General features: G+C 50.1%; 2 protein-coding genes across 2 annotated transcripts in view; both read left to right on the top strand.

Annotated features, from left to right (window-relative positions):
- The window catches only part of EHD4 (EH domain containing 4), an 83,913-nt gene extending 72,499 nt beyond the window's left edge, over nucleotides 1–11,414 (top strand). Inside the window, exons 5-6 of the mRNA NM_001192053.1 lie at nucleotides 3,796–3,960; nucleotides 10,401–11,414. Of these exons, the coding sequence (NP_001178982.1) occupies nucleotides 3,796–3,960; nucleotides 10,401–10,937 (702 nt within the window). The 3' untranslated portion in view covers nucleotides 10,938–11,414. The remainder of the gene's footprint in view (nucleotides 1–3,795; nucleotides 3,961–10,400) is intronic.
- Nucleotides 11,415–13,121: 1,707 nt separating this feature from the next.
- Nucleotides 13,122–21,312, top strand: part of SPTBN5 (spectrin beta, non-erythrocytic 5) — a 54,878-nt gene continuing 46,687 nt past the window's right edge. The window contains exons 1-3 of the mRNA XM_059890706.1: nucleotides 13,122–18,721; nucleotides 18,932–19,099; nucleotides 20,329–20,445. Coding sequence (XP_059746689.1) covers nucleotides 18,611–18,721; nucleotides 18,932–19,099; nucleotides 20,329–20,445 — 396 coding nt within the window. The 5' untranslated portion in view covers nucleotides 13,122–18,610. The remainder of the gene's footprint in view (nucleotides 18,722–18,931; nucleotides 19,100–20,328; nucleotides 20,446–21,312) is intronic.

The following is a 21,312-nucleotide window of genomic DNA, read 5'->3' as shown; positions in this document are numbered from 1 at the left end:
TGGGTTCATCTTCTAGGTCTTCAGTTTATGAACTGAAGTTTTTATATCATAATAAATCCACTTTTAAAATGCGCTGATCCCCACAGGTTAAATGTTCTATGCAGGTTTCCAGCTGGACCTGCAAAGGTGCAGATCTCTATCAGGTCATATTAAACCTGGGCGACCCTGAGGTTTTCCATGCAGAACCATGTTTCCTGGCCTGACTGGCTCCACATCGCTCACCAGTATCCAGATTCCATAGGCCTTTCCATTCCTACTGTCCATGCGTGTTGCAAGCTTCCCACACTCACTGCTGCGATTGCCCTCCAAGCCCATGGTAGTTATAGCCAGTATCTCTCTGTGTAAATGCTTCTCAGCATTGGATATACAAACACTTGTTACTGGACATAGTTCATGAGATTGTGGCAGAGTATAGATGTGAACTATAAATCCATGTTCATTTAATCCATCTTTCTCTGCTCATTATTAGCCCAGAAAAAAAAAAAAAACCTGACATTTTGAGCCATTTGGCTTACCCTTGGTCATCACCATTTGATGAGTAGGGACTTTTCTAGTTTTATACAAGGGAAAGGGTGAATTGGACAAGATAAAAACGTTCAGAAGTTCAACAGGGCTCAGTGCCATTTGCTTGTGAATGAAGAACTTGAAACCCAGATTAATCATGTTACTATTTAAATATGGAGAGTTTATTCATTGTTCTGTAAGGACAAATTAGCCACAAGCCACCTCTGGTGTTACTACCCCTCCAGCTACAAGTGTCTGGTCATTGATCAATTAACATTTTTACTCCTCTTTCTCATGGACAAAGTGCTTTCAAATACATGCTCTCTCTCGATTCTCATAACCACAAACCTTTGAGGTAAGGGTTGTCAGCTCCAGTTTGTGGGTGAGCAAGCAGAGGCCAGGGAAGGGACAGCTCACCCAGAGTTGTCCAGTGAGCGAGTGGGCAGCGGTGGCCTGACCCAGCCTCCCAAAACGAGGTCCCATCCTGCCCACCTCCGCTTTATCCTATTCCTCTTCCTCTTGATTAATTTTCTCTGATTATAAACAACAAAGAGTCAGACTGTCTCTACCTCCTTCTGAGGACCCTCGCCAGGTCTGGCCCTCGGTCCTGTGTAATTTGGGGACACACCTTTGGACACATTAGGGCAGGAGGGAGCTTTTCAAGTTGAGTGGGGATTTCAGCCACCCTGGCTGCCCCTTGTTTACGACGGGCTCTTAGAAACTCACAAGACTCAGTCCTACTAGAAGACTGCAGTCTTTACTGACATCATGTGCCATAATGCATCCATTTTGAGTCTGGGGAGAGAAGAGTATGTGATCTTTCCAAAGCTTCCCTGTGAGTTAGGAACAATCAGAAGCCAAACCTCAAAGTTGTTCCATTGGACACAGTTTGGTGTAAATTCCAGATTTCAGCAGCATCAGTACAATTTTTCATTCACACCCAAAAAAAGTAGTTAACAAAAAGTTGATTCTGTAAGGTAGGGAATGAGGCAGATGAATGCTACTGCCAGCCGGGCATCTCCTAACTAGTTGTATGACCTTGGGTCATATGAATTTCCTGGAACCAGGAATTGAATCAGTTTAAAGGAACCCCTTCTAGATTTAATACTCTGTGATTCTAAGGATTGTAATTTGCCTCATAACATGATAATCTTCTTAAAGGCAGGGCCCATGCATCGAATCTGACCCCGGGTTATTGTCTTAGGATGCCCAGGGAAAGCCAGGAGGGGGCGACCATGCAGAGCCAGGACAACAGGAGACTTCCCCAGAACAGGCCAGTAGAGCTTCCTGGAAGTGGAGGTTGAGGCTGAGAGCAGCGTGTAGCATGAGCAGGTCACCTGCGGTCACGACTCAGATAATGCCAGACAGGTGGGAGGAGGTGGGCCCTGAGGCCTGGCATCCAAGGGTGGCCCATTATCCAGCAGCCTTAGTCATCAGCAGTGAGCACCTCGAGGGCAGGGATGGAGAGCAGGCGGCAGGGCAGGGAGAGCTGTGGCAGGGGCATATCGCCTGCAGCCCAGCCCAGGGAACACAGGCCCCTGGGGATCAGGCGGTGTTCAAGAACAAGGTGCCAGTCCCATGGACTGGGTGGAGAGTCAGCCTTCCCTGGACAGGGCCCTGGCAGCTGCCCCAGATGTGGGCTCTGGGAAGGGGTCTTGGAAAGATGCCCTTGTGGATAGAAGGCTGAGCAGGTGGGGGTACTTGCTCCTTTAGCTGGGAGGAACCTTCAAAGCAGGGCAGGTGGAGAGAGGGGTCCACACGTCCAGAGGTTCCAAGAGGGCCAAGGCCAAGGAAATAATGCAAGGACAGCTGGTGACAGCTCATTCTTCCCAGGGGAATGTGACAACCCCTCCAAGTCCTTTGGAGCTACACAGGCCCTCCCCCGCCCCATCCAAACCAAGCCAGGTATTCACTAATCCAGCCAAGGAAATTACCTGTCTTACAGGTGTTAATACTTATTCATCATATCTTCAGGAAGGCAGTTAAAGCCCATGATTCTAAATAAAAGGATTCCCAAACCTTGGATTTCTCTAGTTATCTTGAAGAACTGTGCGAATATTTTAAGTTGTTTTAATTTGAAAAGTAAGTAAGTTTACCAGTGACAGGAAGGTGTAAAAGCATCTCTCCCAATCTATTGTTGCTGCTGTTGTTGTTCAGTTCCTAGGTTGTGTCCAACTCTTTATGACCCCATGGACTACAGCACATCAGGCTTCCCTGTCTTCCACTGTCTCCCAGCGTTTGTTCAAATTCATGTCCATTGAGTCGGTGATGCTATCCAGCCATCTGTCCCAGTCATACTTGCAGAAATAGCCAGGCAGCACAGGGTGTGCTTATGTTAAAATGACCTTTATACAGGAGGAGAAGTTAGCGTTGTCTGGTCCAAACATGTCAGCATTTGCACTATGCACGCACTTTAGTGTTCAAATCTTAGCAAAATGTTTTTGGCTGTGCCTGGTGTATATCCATACACAGAGGCCCTCAACTGAGCCATGGAATGTATCTGCTTACCCCCTCTATTCAATTTTCATTCTTCCACAAGATTATAGCAGGCATCTGTTTTCTTTAATAGAATTTTCCATAGCTACATAGTCATTTTCTTTTTGTAATCACTGCCTTGTTTCTCATCTTTTCTTATTTATTTTCTTGGCTTCTAAATTACTCTGTAGAATTCTAGATATACAAAGAGAACCTTATGAGCGTTTTTTAACATCCTAAAGTTGGAAATCAGTAGAAGGGTGGAAATTTTAGGGAAGGAGGTGACACAAGCCAAGCAGAGCCCTCCCATCGGAATTCACCACCCTTTGGGTAACAGTGCCAGGCCAGCTAACCCTAAGTGACCAAGGTTTCTGGGGCTCCCCCATCATGTGCTAGGTCTCCCTCTCCCACAGGGCACTTCTGTTTTCCAGCCTGGTCCTAGGCAGCTGGTCTTGTGCCGAAATGACCTCAGTGATCTTGAGATCTAAACTGTCTGAAGGGAAGTTATGGGAGTCCTCATCTCACTGTTCACTGGGCACAGATTTCCATGCCCATCAGCCATTTCCATCAGCCTCAGCTTCATTTCCTGGTGCTCCTATATACCAGCCCTGGTGAACCTTTCTCTTAGGTTAGTCACCAGAACCAGGCTGTTTCCCACCCAGCACCCCCATCCCTTTCCACCAGGTTCTCACCCTCCTCCTGTCCCAAGGACCATGGCCCTTGGGGTGCCTGTTATGTGTTACGATGCATAAAGATGCCATCTTGTTTGCATCTCTGTTCTAAATGGCACGTCCTCACTGACATATACCCCTTCAGGTACATGCCTACATCATCAGCTTCCTGAAGAAGGAGATGCCAAGTATGTTTGGAAAAGAAAACAAGAAGAGAGAACTTATCAGCAGGTTGCCAGAAATCTACATTCAGCTACAGCGAGAATACCACATCTCTGCAGGGGACTTCCCCAAGGTCAAGGCCATGCAGGTACGGAGGCCCATCACAGCATCACCGGTGGGGTTGGAGGGGCACTGCCACCTGGTCCCGCTGGTTTCTGGGTACACATGTGGGTTTCGTGGTTTAGAATGGAGGAGAACGCAGTGTTTTTGTCTTCCTAGTAATCCATGATTATAGGCGCCTGTGAATAAAGCAGAAATTGCCTGCCTCCTGAAACATTTAAACAAAAAGGGGAAATATTTCAAAAAGTAAATTAAGCTTGCCTGAAAAAATCCTCTGAATAGCTAGCTTCCTTAGGCTGTGTTCAAGGTTGTTTCACACTGAGGTGGTACCTCTTTTATTAGAATCCCAGAGCCTTTAGGGAATTAGAGCTGAGAGTGACCTTGGAGGTCAGCTTCAGGGGGCCTTCTCAAACCGGCCCTCCCCAGCACTGCTCCACGTGATTATGTGCTTGGGCAGTGTTGCCGCTGCAGGCTCAGGAGCCCAGTGAGAAGCCATGGTGGGCTGTGGCCGTGGCTGGAGTCCACTGGGGACAGTGAGCTGTGCTCACTGAAGGTTTTCCTGAAAGGTCAGCTTCAGGCAGCCTTTGTCCTAATTTCAGAGTCTCACTGCGTTGTGTCTGGGCAGGCCCAGATGACTCCGAGCAGATGCTGCCACCCTGGCCTGACCAATATGTCCACCTTCTGGCAGTGGTGTTTGGTAACCGCTGATTTCAACACTGACCTTATCCTCCCTACCTGCGAGGAGGGAGGCCAGTGAGGCCGCCCCATCTGGCTCCTCAGAGAACTGGACCATCTCCTTGTCTGGTACAAGGACCCATCTGCACTGGAGGCCACAGTCCTCTCTGGAAAGCAGGCAACATGGTTCAGATTCCTGCAGCCAGCAGCCAGTAGTAACTGGAACAAGTGAGGCAGGCAGGCCAGGTGAAAGGAAACCAGGCCATCCACCTCTTATTTTCTCACATTTGATAGAAATGTGGGTTCTGAGGAATATGTCTCTACCAAGAGGAAGAGAGTTCTGCAAGTGCGATGAGAATCTGTGGGGCCCACGGCGGGAGCAGATTGGGGAATACCTACTCCCTCCTCAGTGGGGAGGCCCTGTCCTCCCGGTGGTCACTGCCCTATGAGAGTGCAGATCTGGATGGTTCATGAGAAGCTGGAGATCTGGATTTGTATGTGAAGGCCCCTGGTTTTCAGATTTTGGCTCTGAATTTCAAAGAACACTACCTGGGCCAAAGAGAGCTTACAACACACTGGCCACACCCTGGAGACTCTGGGCCTGTGAGCCTCGGGCCAGCCTGCAGGGGGGAGGGGGATGGGAGGAGGAGGGATCGGTAGTGGAGGCAAGATCAGGCCTCAGGAGGGGCAGCGTCAATCCTGAGGGGTTTGTTAATGTTAACTCTCTATATATAAAGTACATGCTAAATTTGGAGTGGGTTACACTTACTGTTGCAATGCCTGGGATCAAGGTGAATGCATCTGGTAGATAAGATCTGGTCAAAAATGGTCTAGTCAGCTTAAAAAATATATAGAAATATATATATACATATATATATATTTTTTAAGTGAAATTGATACTCCTGTACTGAGATGATGGATTGGATTTTTTTTTTTTTTTCTCGTCACAAGATGGCTAATTTGAGGGTTCCTGGGGCCTCTTCCTGAGTAGGTTCTGCTTTAACTGGGTTATGCCCTGCACCCCGTGACCAAACTGAAGGACAACTGTTCCCTTGCGTCCTTCAGATACTTTGGAAGGGAAATCGGTCTCTTGACTAAACTGGTAGCTGTGAGTAAATACACTGCGTGCACAGTGGCCTAACGGGGCGTCCAAGCTTTGTCGTCTCCTGAGGCTCCTTCGATGCCCCACCCACAAAGCCCTTTGTTGGGCCATATGCTCCTTGTTGCAATATATGTGTCTTTGAGCTTTGGTATAATTAATTTATTCAGTGTCTTATTTAGTGCCTCCCATAGAACGCTGTTACTCCATGAAGCCAGTGACCCGTGTCCTTTTCTTGGCCATATCCCCAGCTCCTGGGGTATCACAGGCACTCAGCAAGTATGTGTTGAGTGAGTTAATAAGTTAGTGTATGTTTGTTTATATTGTAGCAGGCTCTAGGGTAGTGAGTTTCTCAGACCCTGATCTAGACCTGACTCTCACAGGGCTTATAGACCGGTGGTTTCTGGAGCAAACTCCTGGAAGGTAGCCAAGGATTCTTCCTTGGGAAGCCAGCCAGGCCTTGATCACGTCACCCCAGTCCTTCAGGGAATCCCCAAGGAACAAGGCAGGCCTGAAGCCCGAAGGGCACGCTTACTACACAAGCTAGTTTGCCGTCAACCAGGAAGCTCTGAGGGTCTGGGTGTGGGTCAGGGCCTCTGAGCATCTATCTTTCCAGTCACAGACAGTCAGCCTTCCTGTGTATGGACAGTGCAGGGGCAGAAGGTTGGAGATGATTATGGTTTTGGCACATCCCAGGGTCTCACAGAGAGCTCACCGGGGCCAGCTTTAAGTCTCTGCTGTCCCTGTGCTCTCATGGACCAAGCTAGGCAGGGTGACTCTTCTCCGTAGCCAAGAGCCAATTGTATTTTGCAGGCTTTTGCCTGGTGGTGGGGGAGGCCAATGACCCGCAGTGTACCTGCCTGCCTGGGGAGGGAATCTGGTTTGCTGCAGCAGCATGTCCAACCATGCTGCAGAATGAAGGGAGCAGTGGCAGGACCACCTTGATGGGTGGTACAGTTATCCTCCTTGGAGAACAGGGCCTTACAGCTGATGTTTAGCTGCCAAGTTGTGTCCCACTCCTTGGAGAACTGGTCCCCCACAGCTGATGAGTTGGCAGCATTTCAACAGCAGAGGGCAGCAGAGCCATCCCTACCGCCCCAACCCTCCCAGGGGTTTCCAAAATGCTTCTGGTACATGCTGGAAGTGGGTGGGTAGGGGAGAGCCCAGCGAAAGCTGGGCTGGGACTGATCTTTGTCTCTTGGGAGGAAGTTCCAGGATCCCAGGCTTGGTGGCTTGGATGGATACAGTTGTTGATGGGTAAATCTTTATAAATTCCCCAGTATATGTTCATCCCAATAACAAGTCTTGGAGCTACCCTGGGGAGGGCAGGGATGGCGTGGTTTAACTTGGACCGCACCCCATCCCTGGCCAGGACTGGGCAGGCGGGTACAGCACACGTGAGCATAGAGCTTACTTCCTTTGTGCCCTCCAGGGCGGGAATGGCTGCTGCTGCTGCTTCCTGTCGACCTCTGCAAATATGTGGCCATTTCCCCTGGCATGTTTTCCAGGGATTTGCAGCCTGAATCCACGTCCCCTGCAGGCGGGTGGAAAGTTTGGGCGGGCACCACCCTCGTTCGTCCACTTGGCCAGACACAGAGGCTCTGTGTGCGCCCAGAGCTCAGGCTCATTCATGAGGAAATAGGGTAGGTGTTGTGCACTCAGGGGAATCCAGACTTGTTTACCCCAGCAGCACTGGGATTTTTGTGTAGGCTGCCTGCTTTCTCTTCTCAGTCCCCTTGGCTGACCAACCGAGATGCCAGCAGCAGGAGCCCAAAGTGTTGGCAGCATCATTTGCTGCTGATGTTAGGGTGACATGCAGGTGACTGTGGTCTGTCAGTGAGGATGGAGGACATGAAAACTGGAAGGTACCTTAGAAACCAGACCTGTGCTGACTCACTGCGCTGAGCTGAGTACAGGCTGCTGGCCAGGTGTCAGCCCAGCCCAGCCTGCTCTGACAGCCACAGAGCGTGCTGCTGAGAAGAGTGTTGGAGGCGCCTCTCCTGAGATCTGCCAGCTCTGTCCCCTCCACCATCTGAAGCTCAGGACTCCACTTTTGAATAACAGCACAGAATGTCTGCCCTGCCAACATACCCTTGAGACCCCAATTTTGATTCTCCACTGAAAACAACCTAAATGTCCAGCTACGTGGAACAGGATAAAGGAGGAAGGACCCAGCTATACAGTTCATTATCATGTTGCTATTAAGAATAAGGTTGTGTATTTTATATATAGTGGTGTTATTCCCATTCTCCTAATTTATCCCTTTCCCTTCTTCCCCCTTGGTAACTGTAAGTTTGTTTTCTATATCTGGAGTCTGTTTCTGTTTTGCAAATAAGTTCACTTGTATTATTTTTTGGATTTCACATATAAGTGATATCGTATGATATTTATATTTCTCTTAGTTCATTTAGTATGATAATTTCCAGGTCCATCTTTGTTGCCACTAATAGCAATATTTCATTCTTTTTTGTGGCTGAGTAATAACAAGATTTTGCTGTAGAGCACAGGGAACTACATTCAATATCTTATAACAACCTATAATGGAAAAGAATCTGAAAAAGGTTATGTATATATAAAACCGAATCACTTTTTTATACACTAACACAATCTCGTAAGTCAACCATAGTTCAATTTTAAAAATTAAATCAGATAAAATTTTAAATTTTTAAAAAGGTTGTGTAAAACTGATATCATAAAAAGCTATGATACATTATTTCTTTAAACTGCAGGTTGTTAAATAGTTTTGTCTTATTTCAACTAAAGAGTGTGTGTGTGTGTGTTTATTAAAATGGCTATAAATGTATCCCCCCCCAAAATGTTAGCAAAGCTGGTTGCTGGGTGATGGTATTATAAGTGATTTAAGATATTTTTTGCTTACTAGTTTTTCCCGTTATTTACAATGAAAGTGTGGTATTTATGGTGACACAGAGTTGCATTTTTTTTTCTAACTGCCTGTCCCATGACTTCTGTCCAGAACAGTCAGGTCCGAGGGGTATGTATGTGAAAGCTCTTGCCCTCGGGAGTCTCCCTGCCTCGTGTCCAGAAAACCACACCCCTGGATGGCCCCTCCCTGGCCCTCTGGGATTGTCCAAACAGAAATACTTCACATAGAGCCCAAATAAAAACCACCATATCTGGAATTCTTTGCTAATTTTGGCAGAACTGCTGTAAAAGACATTTTCACTAGATTTTTCAGGCCCCTTTTAAAAATCCCCTGAGTGACTCTCACAGTTCAGGACCAGAGAGGATTTGTCTCTTGTGATAACCAGGTGGTTTTTCCCCTCCTACAGCAAAGGGGTATGATCCCTGGGCCCCAGCCAGGGCAGCTGAGGAACATAGCCTTTCACAGTCTTCATTGTCTAATGTGATGGTTCCTTCCCTCTTTCTTTCAGTTTCTTGTCTTTTCCCTTTGTTAGTGACTTTATTCTATTTTATGTTATCATTATTTCACTGTAAGCTAAGTCAAGCCCTTTTTGAAATATGAGTTCCCTGAAGGCAGAGACTGTGGCTTTTCATATTTAAATTCCTGAACAGGGCCTGGCATGTAACAAATGGTCAGTAAATGTTGGATTAGATGGATGAATGGATGGATGGATGGATGGATGGGTGGAAGGAAGGTGAGTAACCAAGGAAAACCAAAGCAGGAAGGACTGTTTCTACAAAGCCATTCACAGAACCTCTGTGGCATCTGCAGTCGGTTCCCATCCTGGCCAGGTGATTGCCACATCCACTAGAGCCATCTCCAGACCCTGTGCTCTGCTCCACCAGCCCTCCTGGGAGATGGAGCTGAGACTCACCCTCATCCCACTAAGACCTCTCAGCTCTGTTGGCTGCATTTGTACTTGCCCTTCCCATCCCTGGTGACTCAGATGGTAAAGAACCTGCCTGCAATGCAGGAGACCTGGGTTCAATCCCTGGGTCAGGGAGATCCCCTGGAGAAGGGAATGGCAACCCACTCCAATATTCTTGCCTAGAGAATTTCATGGATAGAGGATCCTGGCTACAGTCCATGGGGGTCGCAAAGCGCTGGACATGACTGAGTGACTAACACTTGTCATCCCTCCTCCTCTCTCTCACCAGTTTCAACTTTTACGTATTTGTGCCGTAAACTATTTTTTAACTGGTCACCATAATCTTTCGGTAATCATTTTTACTTAAATAGGTTCTACGGACAGCTCTATCACAGCTTCACGTTACAGCACTAAGAGGCTAGCTGAGTGGCAGGAGGCCTGGGCTCTGGTCTTGACTCCGCCAGTACATCCCTTGTGGTCTCTGTAGGTTACTGATACCTGCCCTTCCTAACTCTGAGCATTGTTGTAAAGATCAGCTGAAGTATGTAAGGTGTGTAAAATTCTTTAAAAGCTAAAATACTAGATCTCTAGAGTGCTTAAAAATAAAAAAGTCAGGGTGAAGGAATTTTGTCTCAAAGTCCTAGGGGTTCACTGTCCCTCATGCTGTTGCTAACCTCGGTCAGCTACTGCAGGAAAACATTGCATCCCATGTATCTTGCCTCTTGTTCCAAAAGCCACTCCTGGTGAGTTCAGATATGGGAACCATAGCAAAGAGAGAGCTCTGGACAGCCCAGTGTATGGGCTTCCGGCTTTAAGGGATCATTTGTCCCCTCCAGCTACCCCTCTCCTTGTTTGCTTCCTGCAGAAGGGCTTTAACCAAGTCTGTGGTTTCTCCTTTTCCAGGAAAAGCTTGAGAACTACGACTTCACCAAGTTCCACTCGCTGAAGCCCAAGCTGATTGAGGCCGTGGACAACATGCTGACCAACAAGATCTCGTCGCTGATGAACCTCATTAGCCAGGAGGAGATGAGCATGCCCCCGCCGCTCGTGCAGGGTGGCGCCTTCGATGGCACGGCCGAGAGCCCCTTCAACCAGGGCTACGGGGAGGGCGCCAAGGAGGGCGCCGATGAGGAGGAGTGGGTCGTGGCCAAAGACAAGCCTGTCTACGACGAGCTCTTCTACACCCTGTCACCCATCAACGGAAAGATATCAGGCATCAACGCCAAGAAGGAGATGGTGACCTCCAAGCTGCCCAACAGCGTCCTAGGCAAGATCTGGAAGCTGGCTGACTGTGACGGCGATGGCATGCTGGACGAGGAGGAGTTCGCACTGGCCAAGCACCTCATAAAGATCAAGCTCAGCGGCTATGAGCTGCCCAGCAGCCTGCCCCCCCATCTCGTGCCGCCCTCCCACAGGAAGTCCTTGTCCAAGGCCGACTAAGGGGCAGACCACGCACAGGGAAGGCAGTGTGGGGCGGGAATCAGGGCAGCCTGGGCCCGAGGCCCACTCTGTCACCAGCTCACTGAGTGACCCTGGGCGAGACACTGCCTGCCCTGTGCCTCAGTTTCCCCATCTGTAGAATGGGAAGGGCAGACACTGGACCCTAGATCAGGTCCTTTTACCTTAAAATTCCCTGAGTTTCTATTAAAATACTGGGGAGAGGGGATGGATATGAAGTTTGAAGGGTTGAGAACAAAGGGAGATTCTAGGAAGGCTTCCAGGAAGTCCTTGGAAGCCTGGAGAAACTCGGATATGGAATCCCAGGAACCACAGGGAGCGAGCTGGGGGCACTGCTAGGCTCCACTGAACTGTTCATTGTTATGAGCCCAGCTCTCCCTCAGAGAGCAACGGGAGGCAGCAAAGACCAGCTTATTTATTTTGTTCCCTGCTTAATTTAGAGTAAAAAAAAAAAAAAAACAGCAGAGGTTTCTGTTCTCTCCAAACCATCTACCAAAGAGAAGAGGGCTGCCCCGGCTTTGAGGGAAGGACATGCCTTGTCTGCACGTTCCCGTCCCTCTGCTGGCCAGTGGAGCAGGCAGCCAGGCCACAGGGAGTGTCCCCCACAGCATCCACTGGCCGGCCTTCCCAGGGCTCCCCCAACCCAAAGCCTTCCCAGCAAAGTTGTATTTGGTTAGAAATTTGGAACTCACAACCTTTACTAACCCCTGGCGAGATTTCTAGTATTCTAGTCACATTGAAATCTGAAGATGAGCTTTACTTGTCTGTCCAATCGTTTGTAGCAAAGACTATTTAAACTAGAGGAAGAAAAGAGGTGGCTTTCCCCAGTCCTCAGTTAGCGTGGTCACATGTCTCCAAGGCTCTTTGGTCGATGACAGGATTTAAATTCAGCAAAAACATGGCTTGGTGCATGTCCTGGCCCTGTGGACACAAAGGGAGTGAGGGGCCTGCCCACCCTCACTGGCTAGAAGGCAGAAGAAGTCGGTCTACTAGTGTTAGAAACTATTTTTGTAACAAGAAAATGGGCATTTTTATCATGTCCAGTTTTTAAAATACAGTTTCTGTATAAAGGATAAAGGCCTTTATGCAGAAATAAGATGGAATCTCTCATATAAAGCCTTTTCTTCAGAATCTATGTGGTTCGTACCATGGGTGCCTCATGAGGCAGGGTTTGGGCACTTAGCTGTACATCAGCTCCTGAGTGTTCTCTCTCCCAGGGCCCCGGTGTGAACCTCTCTGGACCACTCACCCAAACGCCTGTGGCAAGTGGAGATCAGCCTCTATGTGGGCTCCAGCTGCGGGATGCAGGTGGCTTTCCTGACCATTACTTATGCAGTAAGAGAGACATGGTATTTCATCACTATTGTGATGGCCACATAGCCTGGAACCTGCCGGCACCAAAAATGAAGGCAATCCAAACAGCCCCACCCAAGTCTTCCCAAAACCACATTTTTTTCCCCCCCTGATGTTATCAAGGGCAGAACTGCAGATTTAAAAACATTTATTTTAGAGAAACATTTACCCAGATGCCAGCCCTCACGCTCCCTAGCTTACTTTCTAAATAATTTAGCTTTAAGAGAAGTAAATACATAACATGGTTTTAGTCTTAATGAGCACTTTGAAATTAATTAGACACATAGAAAAGAGACATTTGTAATTCCAGTACTGTAATCTGAGCAGATGGTTCTGTAAACACCTGAGGACCACCCAGGCATGTGAGCACAGTTGATTCCAGCAAAGGACAAGATTGAGAGAGAAGGAGAGAGAGTTCATTTGTCCAGAGGTTTGGAGATGCCAGAGTTAGCTGATTTCCACTCAGATTGATCCTGCTATGTTCAGCTGTCGTATATAAAGATAAATATATACACATATGTCCTGAGTATATATTTTTGGCACTTGTTAATGTGTGTATATGTAGATTTTGTCTATATACTGACTTAGAGGAATATTGTTTTAGAGTAGCTGGAGAGGAGGTGTTTCTGATGCTATGAGGATAGAAACATCTCATGGGTGATCCCCACCCCACCACCCCATGACCTCTGGCAGGAGACCACCTATCAGCTAAATGCTGAGAAAAAAATGAAGAAAAAGGAATTTGTGTGTGCATTTTTGTTAATATCTTCTTTAAAAACCTGAAGTCACTCATCGTGAAAAGTTGATGGGAAAGAAAAACACTGGAAACTATTAGGAATGGCAGCCAAGTGAGGACCCTCATCTCCCCAGGACCTGCACAGAGTTCCTTGAGTCTGGATCCAAAACACCCGTTACCCCCTGGCCATGTGCAGCAGGGCTGGTAACACAGACCCCTCAGGATCTGGACACCTTGGCCGACTGTGTTGTCCTCCCAGTACCACCCGACTGTCCAGGAGCCCCCTCCCTAGAGCACTCACGGATGGCTGGGGGTTGGAAGCAACTGAACTCTAGAACTCTAAAACTCTCCATGCTGTCTATGACTCCACAGAAGAAAACCTAAGAATCTCAAGTCTGTTTTATGTACAGCTCATGATCACAGAGTTCAGCTCTGTGGCCACACGCTGATGTCCAGCCTGCTTGGCGTCCTGCGTGGATTCTTTGCTCGCCACATGCTTGGATGGCCCGGTGAGGGCGGGGGGGGGGGGGCACTCTTCCGTGGCGAGGGCCGTGCATTCAGTTGTCTTTTGCTTCTCTGGGGCTGAACTGGCTTCTCTGGAACACTTGTCATCGTGCAACAGGAACGCTTGGATTGAGGGCTGTGGCCCCTCCCACAGAGCGGTGGGCCTTAAGGAGTTGGATTCTTACTCCATTTCATGGGACTGGTGTCCAGCTGGGTCAGAGAACATGTGAGAAGAAGCCAAATGCCTTGTGCTCTCCTCCAACCGCCACTCCGCTTACAGGCCCACAGGAAAGGCCTCAGCAGAGCCCTGGCCCCACTGCTCCAACCACGGCCCTTCCCTGTCCACTGGGTCTCAGCAGCCGCCCCTGTAACACTGGGGGTGTCTTGTGCTGGAATCCACCATGTAGGATGGGGTTTAACCACCAGAGTCATGGCTTGACAGCCACCACTGGGACCTTTCCACTTGGCAGCTCTGCTCCTTCCTGATGCCCAGAGCAATGCCACGGACAGATTGCCTTGGAGATAACGAAAGCGTTTAAAGAGGCACTGTTTATTTCCTCCATGGAATGTGGCGGAAGAGTAACTTTCTTAGGACAGATAACCAGTGCGTTTTTTTTCCAGGTAAACATGGGCCGAATTTAAGTGTACCAGGCGACATGTTAATTAGCCAAAAAATGCTATTAATACACAATGCTTCTATTTTTTTTGTAATCTTGTTTCAAAATGTCAAAAAAAAGACAGTCTACTGATCAATAAACTTCTGAAAAAAGTCACATTTTCCCGTTGGCTCTGGTTTTTCAGTGACTGTGTGCCAGTTGTCTTGGGAATAAAGCAGGCATCCCTTGGAACCGTTCTGAAACATGGCAGAGGAGTTAAGGGATGGGCATGCCCCTTGGCATACCATCCCTGTGACCCTTGTCTCGCATGTTCTCTAGGTGGGAGATGGGGGCTTCTTCAGCAGGAAAGCAGCTCCATCTGATGTGGGCAGAGGCCAAGTCTGGAAGCAGGCACTGAGGGAGGTTTATGCACCGACCAAGAGTGACTGGAAGCCAAGACTGGAAGGGACCGTCAAGGAGACTCTTCTGAGGCCGGGGACGGGGCATCACTGGGCCTCTCTAGCACCGAGGCTGGCCAGACACCTGAGGGTGCCGTAGTGCTAGGATGCAACCCCTGGCTGACTGGCACTGCTCTACCTCTTGCCATGCCCAGCAGGTGCAGAGCACCCATAGTAGACATCTGGAGTTTTCACACTGGCTCCCACCTACCCTTTTAGTGATCCAGACTGGAATTTCCTTCTACAGGCCACTCTCTACTTCCCCACCGTCAAACTGAACGGTGAAGTTTGGGGAGACAGATCCCACTCCTTCTTTCCAGGATGAATCCTGATTGGCTGAGCCAATTAGAGTATTTCATCTACCTGGTCACAGAAATGGTTCAGAAATTGACATGTGATTATGAGAGGTCCCTCAGACTTCTGTTCCAACTCTCAGGAAGATGTTCTGTCTTCTGAACCGTGCAGTTCAAAGAAGTGAGCCTATTGGCACAATATAAATAGCTGTGAGAGAAGTGCCCAGTGGTGCTGGAGGATTTAGGCTGGCAGCAGCTACCCCAGGGAGCATGAAGATGAAGGAGGCATTGAGAAAGGCAAAGGAAATCCAAACCTGTGGTGGCATCATTTGAGCTGCTGGATCAAACCTCACCTAAAGTTCTCCTCCTGCCAGACTTTCCAGTTACATGGACCAGTATGCTACGTTTATATTGTGTAAGCCCATTTGACTTGAAACTTCAGTTACTTGCAATGCAAACATTCCAAATCTGTACTGACCAACAGGATTTGGACCCAGGGGCTGCAGTCAGTCACAGCCCAAGAGAAGCTGGTCCTGGCATCACGTACAGTAGCTTTATTACAGTTGAACTTGGGAAAAAGATGAACAGTTTCCTAACAACCTACCCAACAACCTCAAATACAACCACCTCTGTTGAGATCTGTGTGCAAAGGGCCGTGCAGCTCCACCCTGTCCTCTGGTGCTCACATCACATGCGACGCCTGGGCCAAGGCTCTTAATGGGAGGTGAAACAAACTTACAGAGGCAGGAGGAAGAGGGACTTCCTAGAAGGAAAGGATTTCTTTTTAATATCAAAAATTATAATTGTACAGTATTGAAAAATATAGAACAAAATACAATTATTGGAGGGAAATTGCTCTACAATATCGTGTTGGCCTTTGCCACACATCAACCCAAATCAGTCACAGGTATACCTGTCTCCTCCTTCCTGAAACCCGTCCCATCTCCCACTCCATCCCACCCCTCTAGGTTGAGCTCCCTTTTTTAAACAGCAAATTTTCACTTGCTCTCTATTTTACACATGGTAATATGTGTGTATTTCTATGCTATTGTCTCAATCCGTCCCACTCTCTCCTTCCCCTACTGTGTCTACAAGTCTGTTCTCTATGTCTGCATCTCCCTTGCTGCCCTGCAAATAGGTTCATCGGTACCATCTTTCTAGATTCCACATGCATGCATTAATATATAATATTTGTTTTTTCTCTTTCTGACTTACTTCACTTTGTATAATAGACTCTGAGCTAATCCACCTCATTAGGACTGACTCAGATGCATTCTCTTCATAGCTGAGTAATACTGAATATATGTACTACAATTTCTGTATCCATTCATCTGTCGGTGGGTGTCTAGGTTCCTTCCATGTCCTTGCTACTGTAAAAAGTGCCGCAACAAACATTGGAGTACATGCGCCTCTCGGTTATGATTTTCTCCGAGTGTATGCCCAGTAGTGGGATTGTTGGATCATATGGTAGTTCTATTCCTAGATTTTTAAGGAATCTCCATACTCTTCTCTATAGTGGCTGTGTCAGTTTACCTTCCCACCAACAGTGCAAGAGGGTTTCCTTTTCTCCATATCCTCTCCAGCATTTATTGTTTGTAGATTTTTTAAATGATGGCCATTCTGAAAGATGTGGAGGTGATACCTCATTGTAGTTTTGATTTGCATTTCTCTAATAATGGGCGATGCTGAGCATCTTTTCGGGGGTTTGTTGGCCATAGGAAAGGTTTTTAACTGGGGCTGTTATGAGACTGTGGACTGTGGGGCGCAGAAGAGACATTCTAAGCTGAGATAAGAACTGATGCTCAGATGTGAGCAGGAAGCTCTGGTCCCCACCTGGCAATGGGGAGTCTTGCTCTGTGAAGGCATGGTGGGCTGGGCATAGGCTGACATGGAGACAGGGTGCTGTGACGGGGACCTGCAGGGGCAGTGGGAGTAATCGGGTGGCGGTGCCCTGTGGAGTGCCCGCTTTTGGGGCATAGCAGTGACATCTGTTGGTGCCTGACTGGACCTGGGACAACAAGGAAGCTCAGGTTCATCCCAAGTGCTGGGAAGCCAGTCAATGGTAAGAGGGACCTCCCAGGGAGAGGACAAGGGTGGAGGCTCCTCTTAGATACAGGGGATCTGCCCCACCACCCAAGGGCAGCATGCCCCTCACTCCCAGCCACAGGCTGAGGTTCAGGTGTAATGGATCCCACCCAGCTCTGAAGGGCAGGCTGTAGCCCCTGCCCCTCTCACCGGCCTGGACTGTGAGGGACGCCTCCCTCAGGATGGTTGCTGGGCTTCAGGGTGGATGAATCTAGATACACAGCCTAGCCCCGTGACTGTGAGCAGACAGTCCTGTGAAGCCACCTGAATAAGAACTTGCTCTCCTTGTGTCGTGCAGTCCACAGTTGCAGCGGGAGGTAGGGGGTTGGAGAGAGGGGCTGGCTGGCTCCCCCACAGCCCCTGCTTCCGAGCCTTGGGCCCAGCCAGAGCCCAGGGAGCACAGGTGCTGGGGCCTCGCTGGGGCCCCAAAGAGTGAACACCGTATCTCTGACTCTGGAGGAGATTCTTTCATTCCTACAGGCAGGCTCTGCAGGTGTGGGTTACCCCTTTTCAGGGGGAGCCCCCTTCAGAAAGTGGCCCCCAGGTGGAAGGGACCCCTTCACGCAGCCCTGGTCTGGATTGCCTGTGTTTCCATCAAGCCTGGAAAGCCCAGCCCTGATCCAGCGCTTCCCTGTGGTCTGTGCTGAGTCGAGGATGTGGGGGCTGTGGCCCCACAGGCTCACTCACATCTCCGGCCCTGCAGGTGCTCACAGAGAGGCCCTGCTGGGGTGCAGAAGGGCAGCCTCAGCCTACGGTGTGGGTGCAGAAGCTCTCTGACCAGAGGCTCTTGAACCCAGACTGCAGCGCCCCCACCAGTCTGGAGCTCCCACCAGAAGCCAACTCGAGACCATCCCGTCTCTTGTGTCTTGGGCACCAGGACTCCACCCAATACTGAAGGCCTTAGCAGCAGGGAGATGATGAAGGAGGAGACCCTGGAGCATCGATCTGGAGCATTCTTGAGCCACCCCCTCCGGGCCCGGGCCACGCCCCGTGGCAGGTGGGAGGACAATGCCGGCTGTGTGCAGTCACCCCTGCCTCGCTGGCCCAAGAGGAGGGCCATGGCACTACCCCAGCCTCAGCCTCAGCCTCTCTTGACGTCTCTCCCTCCCCGCCTAGCCCCTGCTAACTGCCGTCTCCGATCGCCCAGCCAGGTCTCCTTCCAAGGCCTGGACATCAACAAGGTGAGCAGTTTCTTTTTTCCTTCCACCTGCCCTATTCATCCCAAGCAGCAGCAGCTGAATGCTGTGGCGCAGGGGAAACCTCTGGCAGCAGGAGCTCTAGAAGAAGAATCTGGAAAAGGGGGTGGGCCACTGAAGTTCAGGTCACCAACCAGGAGCCCAAGACTTTACCTGGCTAGATCCCAAGCTGCCCTCACCCACCAAACATGGGGCAATGGCAGGGAGGGGTCCCCTGTCCCAGGGAGTCATCAGAATCCACCGTCCTCCCCCAGCCTCCAGGCCCCCAATGTCTGCAGCTTAGGGAAATATCCAGTGGCCCCTCATCCCCAAAGGGCTCCGGGCCTGCTGGCCAGTGAGCCCCACAACCCCCAGCAGTTCCTTGGCACTACAGGGCACCTGAAGCAGGAGTCCAGCCGCAGACCCCAGGCTGGCTCTCCCGGTCCAGTCCTGCCATGGACTCTGCGTACGAGATGGGCCACATCCGCAAGCTGCAGGCGCGGCACATGCAGATGCAGGAGAAGACCTTCACCAAGTGGATCAACAATATCTTCCAGCATGGCCGGGTGAGTGCAGCTGGGCCCTCCCCACAGCTGCCTCCACTGTGCCCCCAGCTCCCTGGCAGGTGGACCTAGGGGGCCGACGGTGAGCTCAGCTGGCCAAGGCCAGTGATCCTTCCTCCAGGCTGGTGCACTAGGTTTCACCACCCAGGTCCTGGGATGGAGCAGACAGGAGAGGCTGGGCTGACCCTGTACCTATTCCTCATCCCCTCCCAGGTGGGCATCGAGATCCAGAACCTATGCACAGAGCTGGCCGACGGCACCCACCTGCTGCGGCTCCTGGAGCTCATCTCAGGGGAGGCCCTGCCACCCCCCAACAGGGGCCGCATGCGCGTCCATTTTCTGGAGAACAATAGCCGAGCTCTGGCTTTCCTCAGGGCCAAGGTGGGCACTGGGGAGAGGGCTCCTGGGCTTGGTGCTGGGGTGGGCGGTGGGGACAGGCCAGATGACCGGATCATCTTTCCTGGGCTGGCCACAGGGCCAAACAGAGGGTCTGGAGCTGGAATCCAGGAGGAGCATCTGGGATACAGAGTCCAGGAAGCAAAGCCCTACTTTGCACAGTTCTCCCGGCTTAGAGAGCACCCACCTGGCTGGAGCTGGAACAACCGTTGTCTCCAGTGGGCAGGAATGAAATCTGCCTTTGCCTACAGTGAGAGATTGTGGAGTCTAAGTTAAAAGATTCAGTATACTCTTAACCTTCTCTTTTCATAAAGGAGGAAAATATTTTCCAGGCAAGGCCCATGAGCAGCTGGTCAGCAGATCTTAGATGTGAGGGTCAGACACAGGGGAAAAGCCTCAGACACTACTGAGCCAGGCAGGGAAGGGAGGTGGTGTAGGGCTGCCTGGGAGAAGCTGGACTAGACAGCCTGGAGTGGCCTCCACAAACAGGAGGGATCCTGAGAGGAAGGGACAGCCCCAGAGAAGTCGTCTCTAAAAGGAGAGGAGAGCTCCAGAAACAGGGATCCTCATGGCCCATGTCGAGGGGCTCTGCAGGGGTCATTTATATTGAGAAGCAGGAATTGGGAAGCCTGGGGGCTCCTGGCTTCAGGTACTGAAGCATGAGGTGGCTGAGTCTGCAGGATGTGAAGTTACAGCTGAAACTGGCTGGGCTGAGCCTAAGTCCTGGGATGTGGGTCACAGGCAGCCCCTTGGGAGCCTAGCATGCTGGAGGGAGGCCAGGGAGGTGAGAGGCCAGAGCAAGGGATGGAGCACTGTGGTCCCTAGACTCATGGAAGAACAGAAAGCTGCCAGCCACATAATGCCAGCCTACACTACTTGGTCCCAGGGCCAATGGCCTGTGAGCCAATCACCTCCTCTCCAGAACCTCCAGAAGGTGCAAGCCCTGTAGCCCTTGTCAGAAGCTACTCAGTACCCTTCAAGCTCAGAGTCGTAACGTGTCACAGATATATAGCCTATGAAGGTGACAGCCTTGTCTCCATTATTGCTTGGAAAGCCTGGGTTTGCCTGGCCTTGGGCATGCCGGCTTCTCCCCTGGGGACCTCCTGGGTCAGGACAGACAGAACCCCTCCCATCCAGCAGCCAACCCTTTGGTTACTATGAGTCTTCTCTAGTACATGGGCTTTGTGGCTGAGGTCAGAAAAATATGCCCACAGGTGCCAATACCCCTCATTGGGCCAGAGAACATCGTGGATGGAGACCAGACGCTCATCCTGGGACTCATCTGGGTCATCATTCTGCGTTTCCAGATTTCCGACATCTGCCTGGACAAGGTATGTCTCAGCCCCCGTGCCCAGCTGCCCAGCCCAGCCCAGCCCAGCCCAGACCTGGCCTCCCCTCAGGGCCCTGGGGTCAGAGCAGTTCCACCTGGCCGTTAGGATGCCCACAGCGGATCCTCGTCATCCACACAACTACTATTCACTCTTCAGTCGCAGGCAAAGGATTCAGAGTGTCAGAGAGATTGTAATATGCTGAAGTAAGAACTGTTAATAGATTTATGGGCTTCAAGTTGGGTCTGGGACAAGTCATTTACTAGTGAAGGGGGCCAAGGTGCCTGCCCACCACCTGCCATTCACGGCTAATTTATTGTTTTCTACTTGCAATTGAAACCCTGTAACTTTCATTACCCCCTAACGTACTATTGGGGAAATAAAACATACAGAGGAAGCCCAGCCCTGAAGGTTTCCAAATCCTCAGGATCCTGAAAACCAAAGAGATGGTTCCTCATCTTCCTCCATTCTCTCTCTCATTTTCCACAACTGGGTCAGGAAGAGTGAACACATAAGTCCTTATATAAATGTTCATAGTTCCATGGTTTCCAAAACCCCCCTAAAACTCAATCCCAGTAGGTTAGGAAAGCCAACTTGGAGCATGAAATCTTAAAGAAAAGAAGCCACAGATTTGGCTCAAATCCAGGAGGACCCTTGACACTCATGATGGGATGGTGACGCCCAGGAGAGCAGGGCCCTTGCCTGCCTGCATCCCCAGGGCCTAGCACCCATGTGGTGAATGAGTGGATGGATCAACTTCTAACTGACCTCAAGCCCTTCCAGGAAGCCACGCTCCCCTCCCCACCCCGCTAAGCCAGTTCCAAGTGCCCTGCCACCCCTTCCCTTGGGGGCAGCAGGTCTACATTGTCC

Source organism: Bos taurus, chromosome 10 (assembly GCF_002263795.3).
Source record: "Bos taurus isolate L1 Dominette 01449 registration number 42190680 breed Hereford chromosome 10, ARS-UCD2.0, whole genome shotgun sequence".
Taxonomy (NCBI): domain Eukaryota; kingdom Metazoa; phylum Chordata; class Mammalia; order Artiodactyla; family Bovidae; genus Bos; species Bos taurus.
The sequence above is the reverse complement of the archived record's forward strand: the minus strand, read 5'-3'. Positions and strand labels throughout refer to the sequence as shown.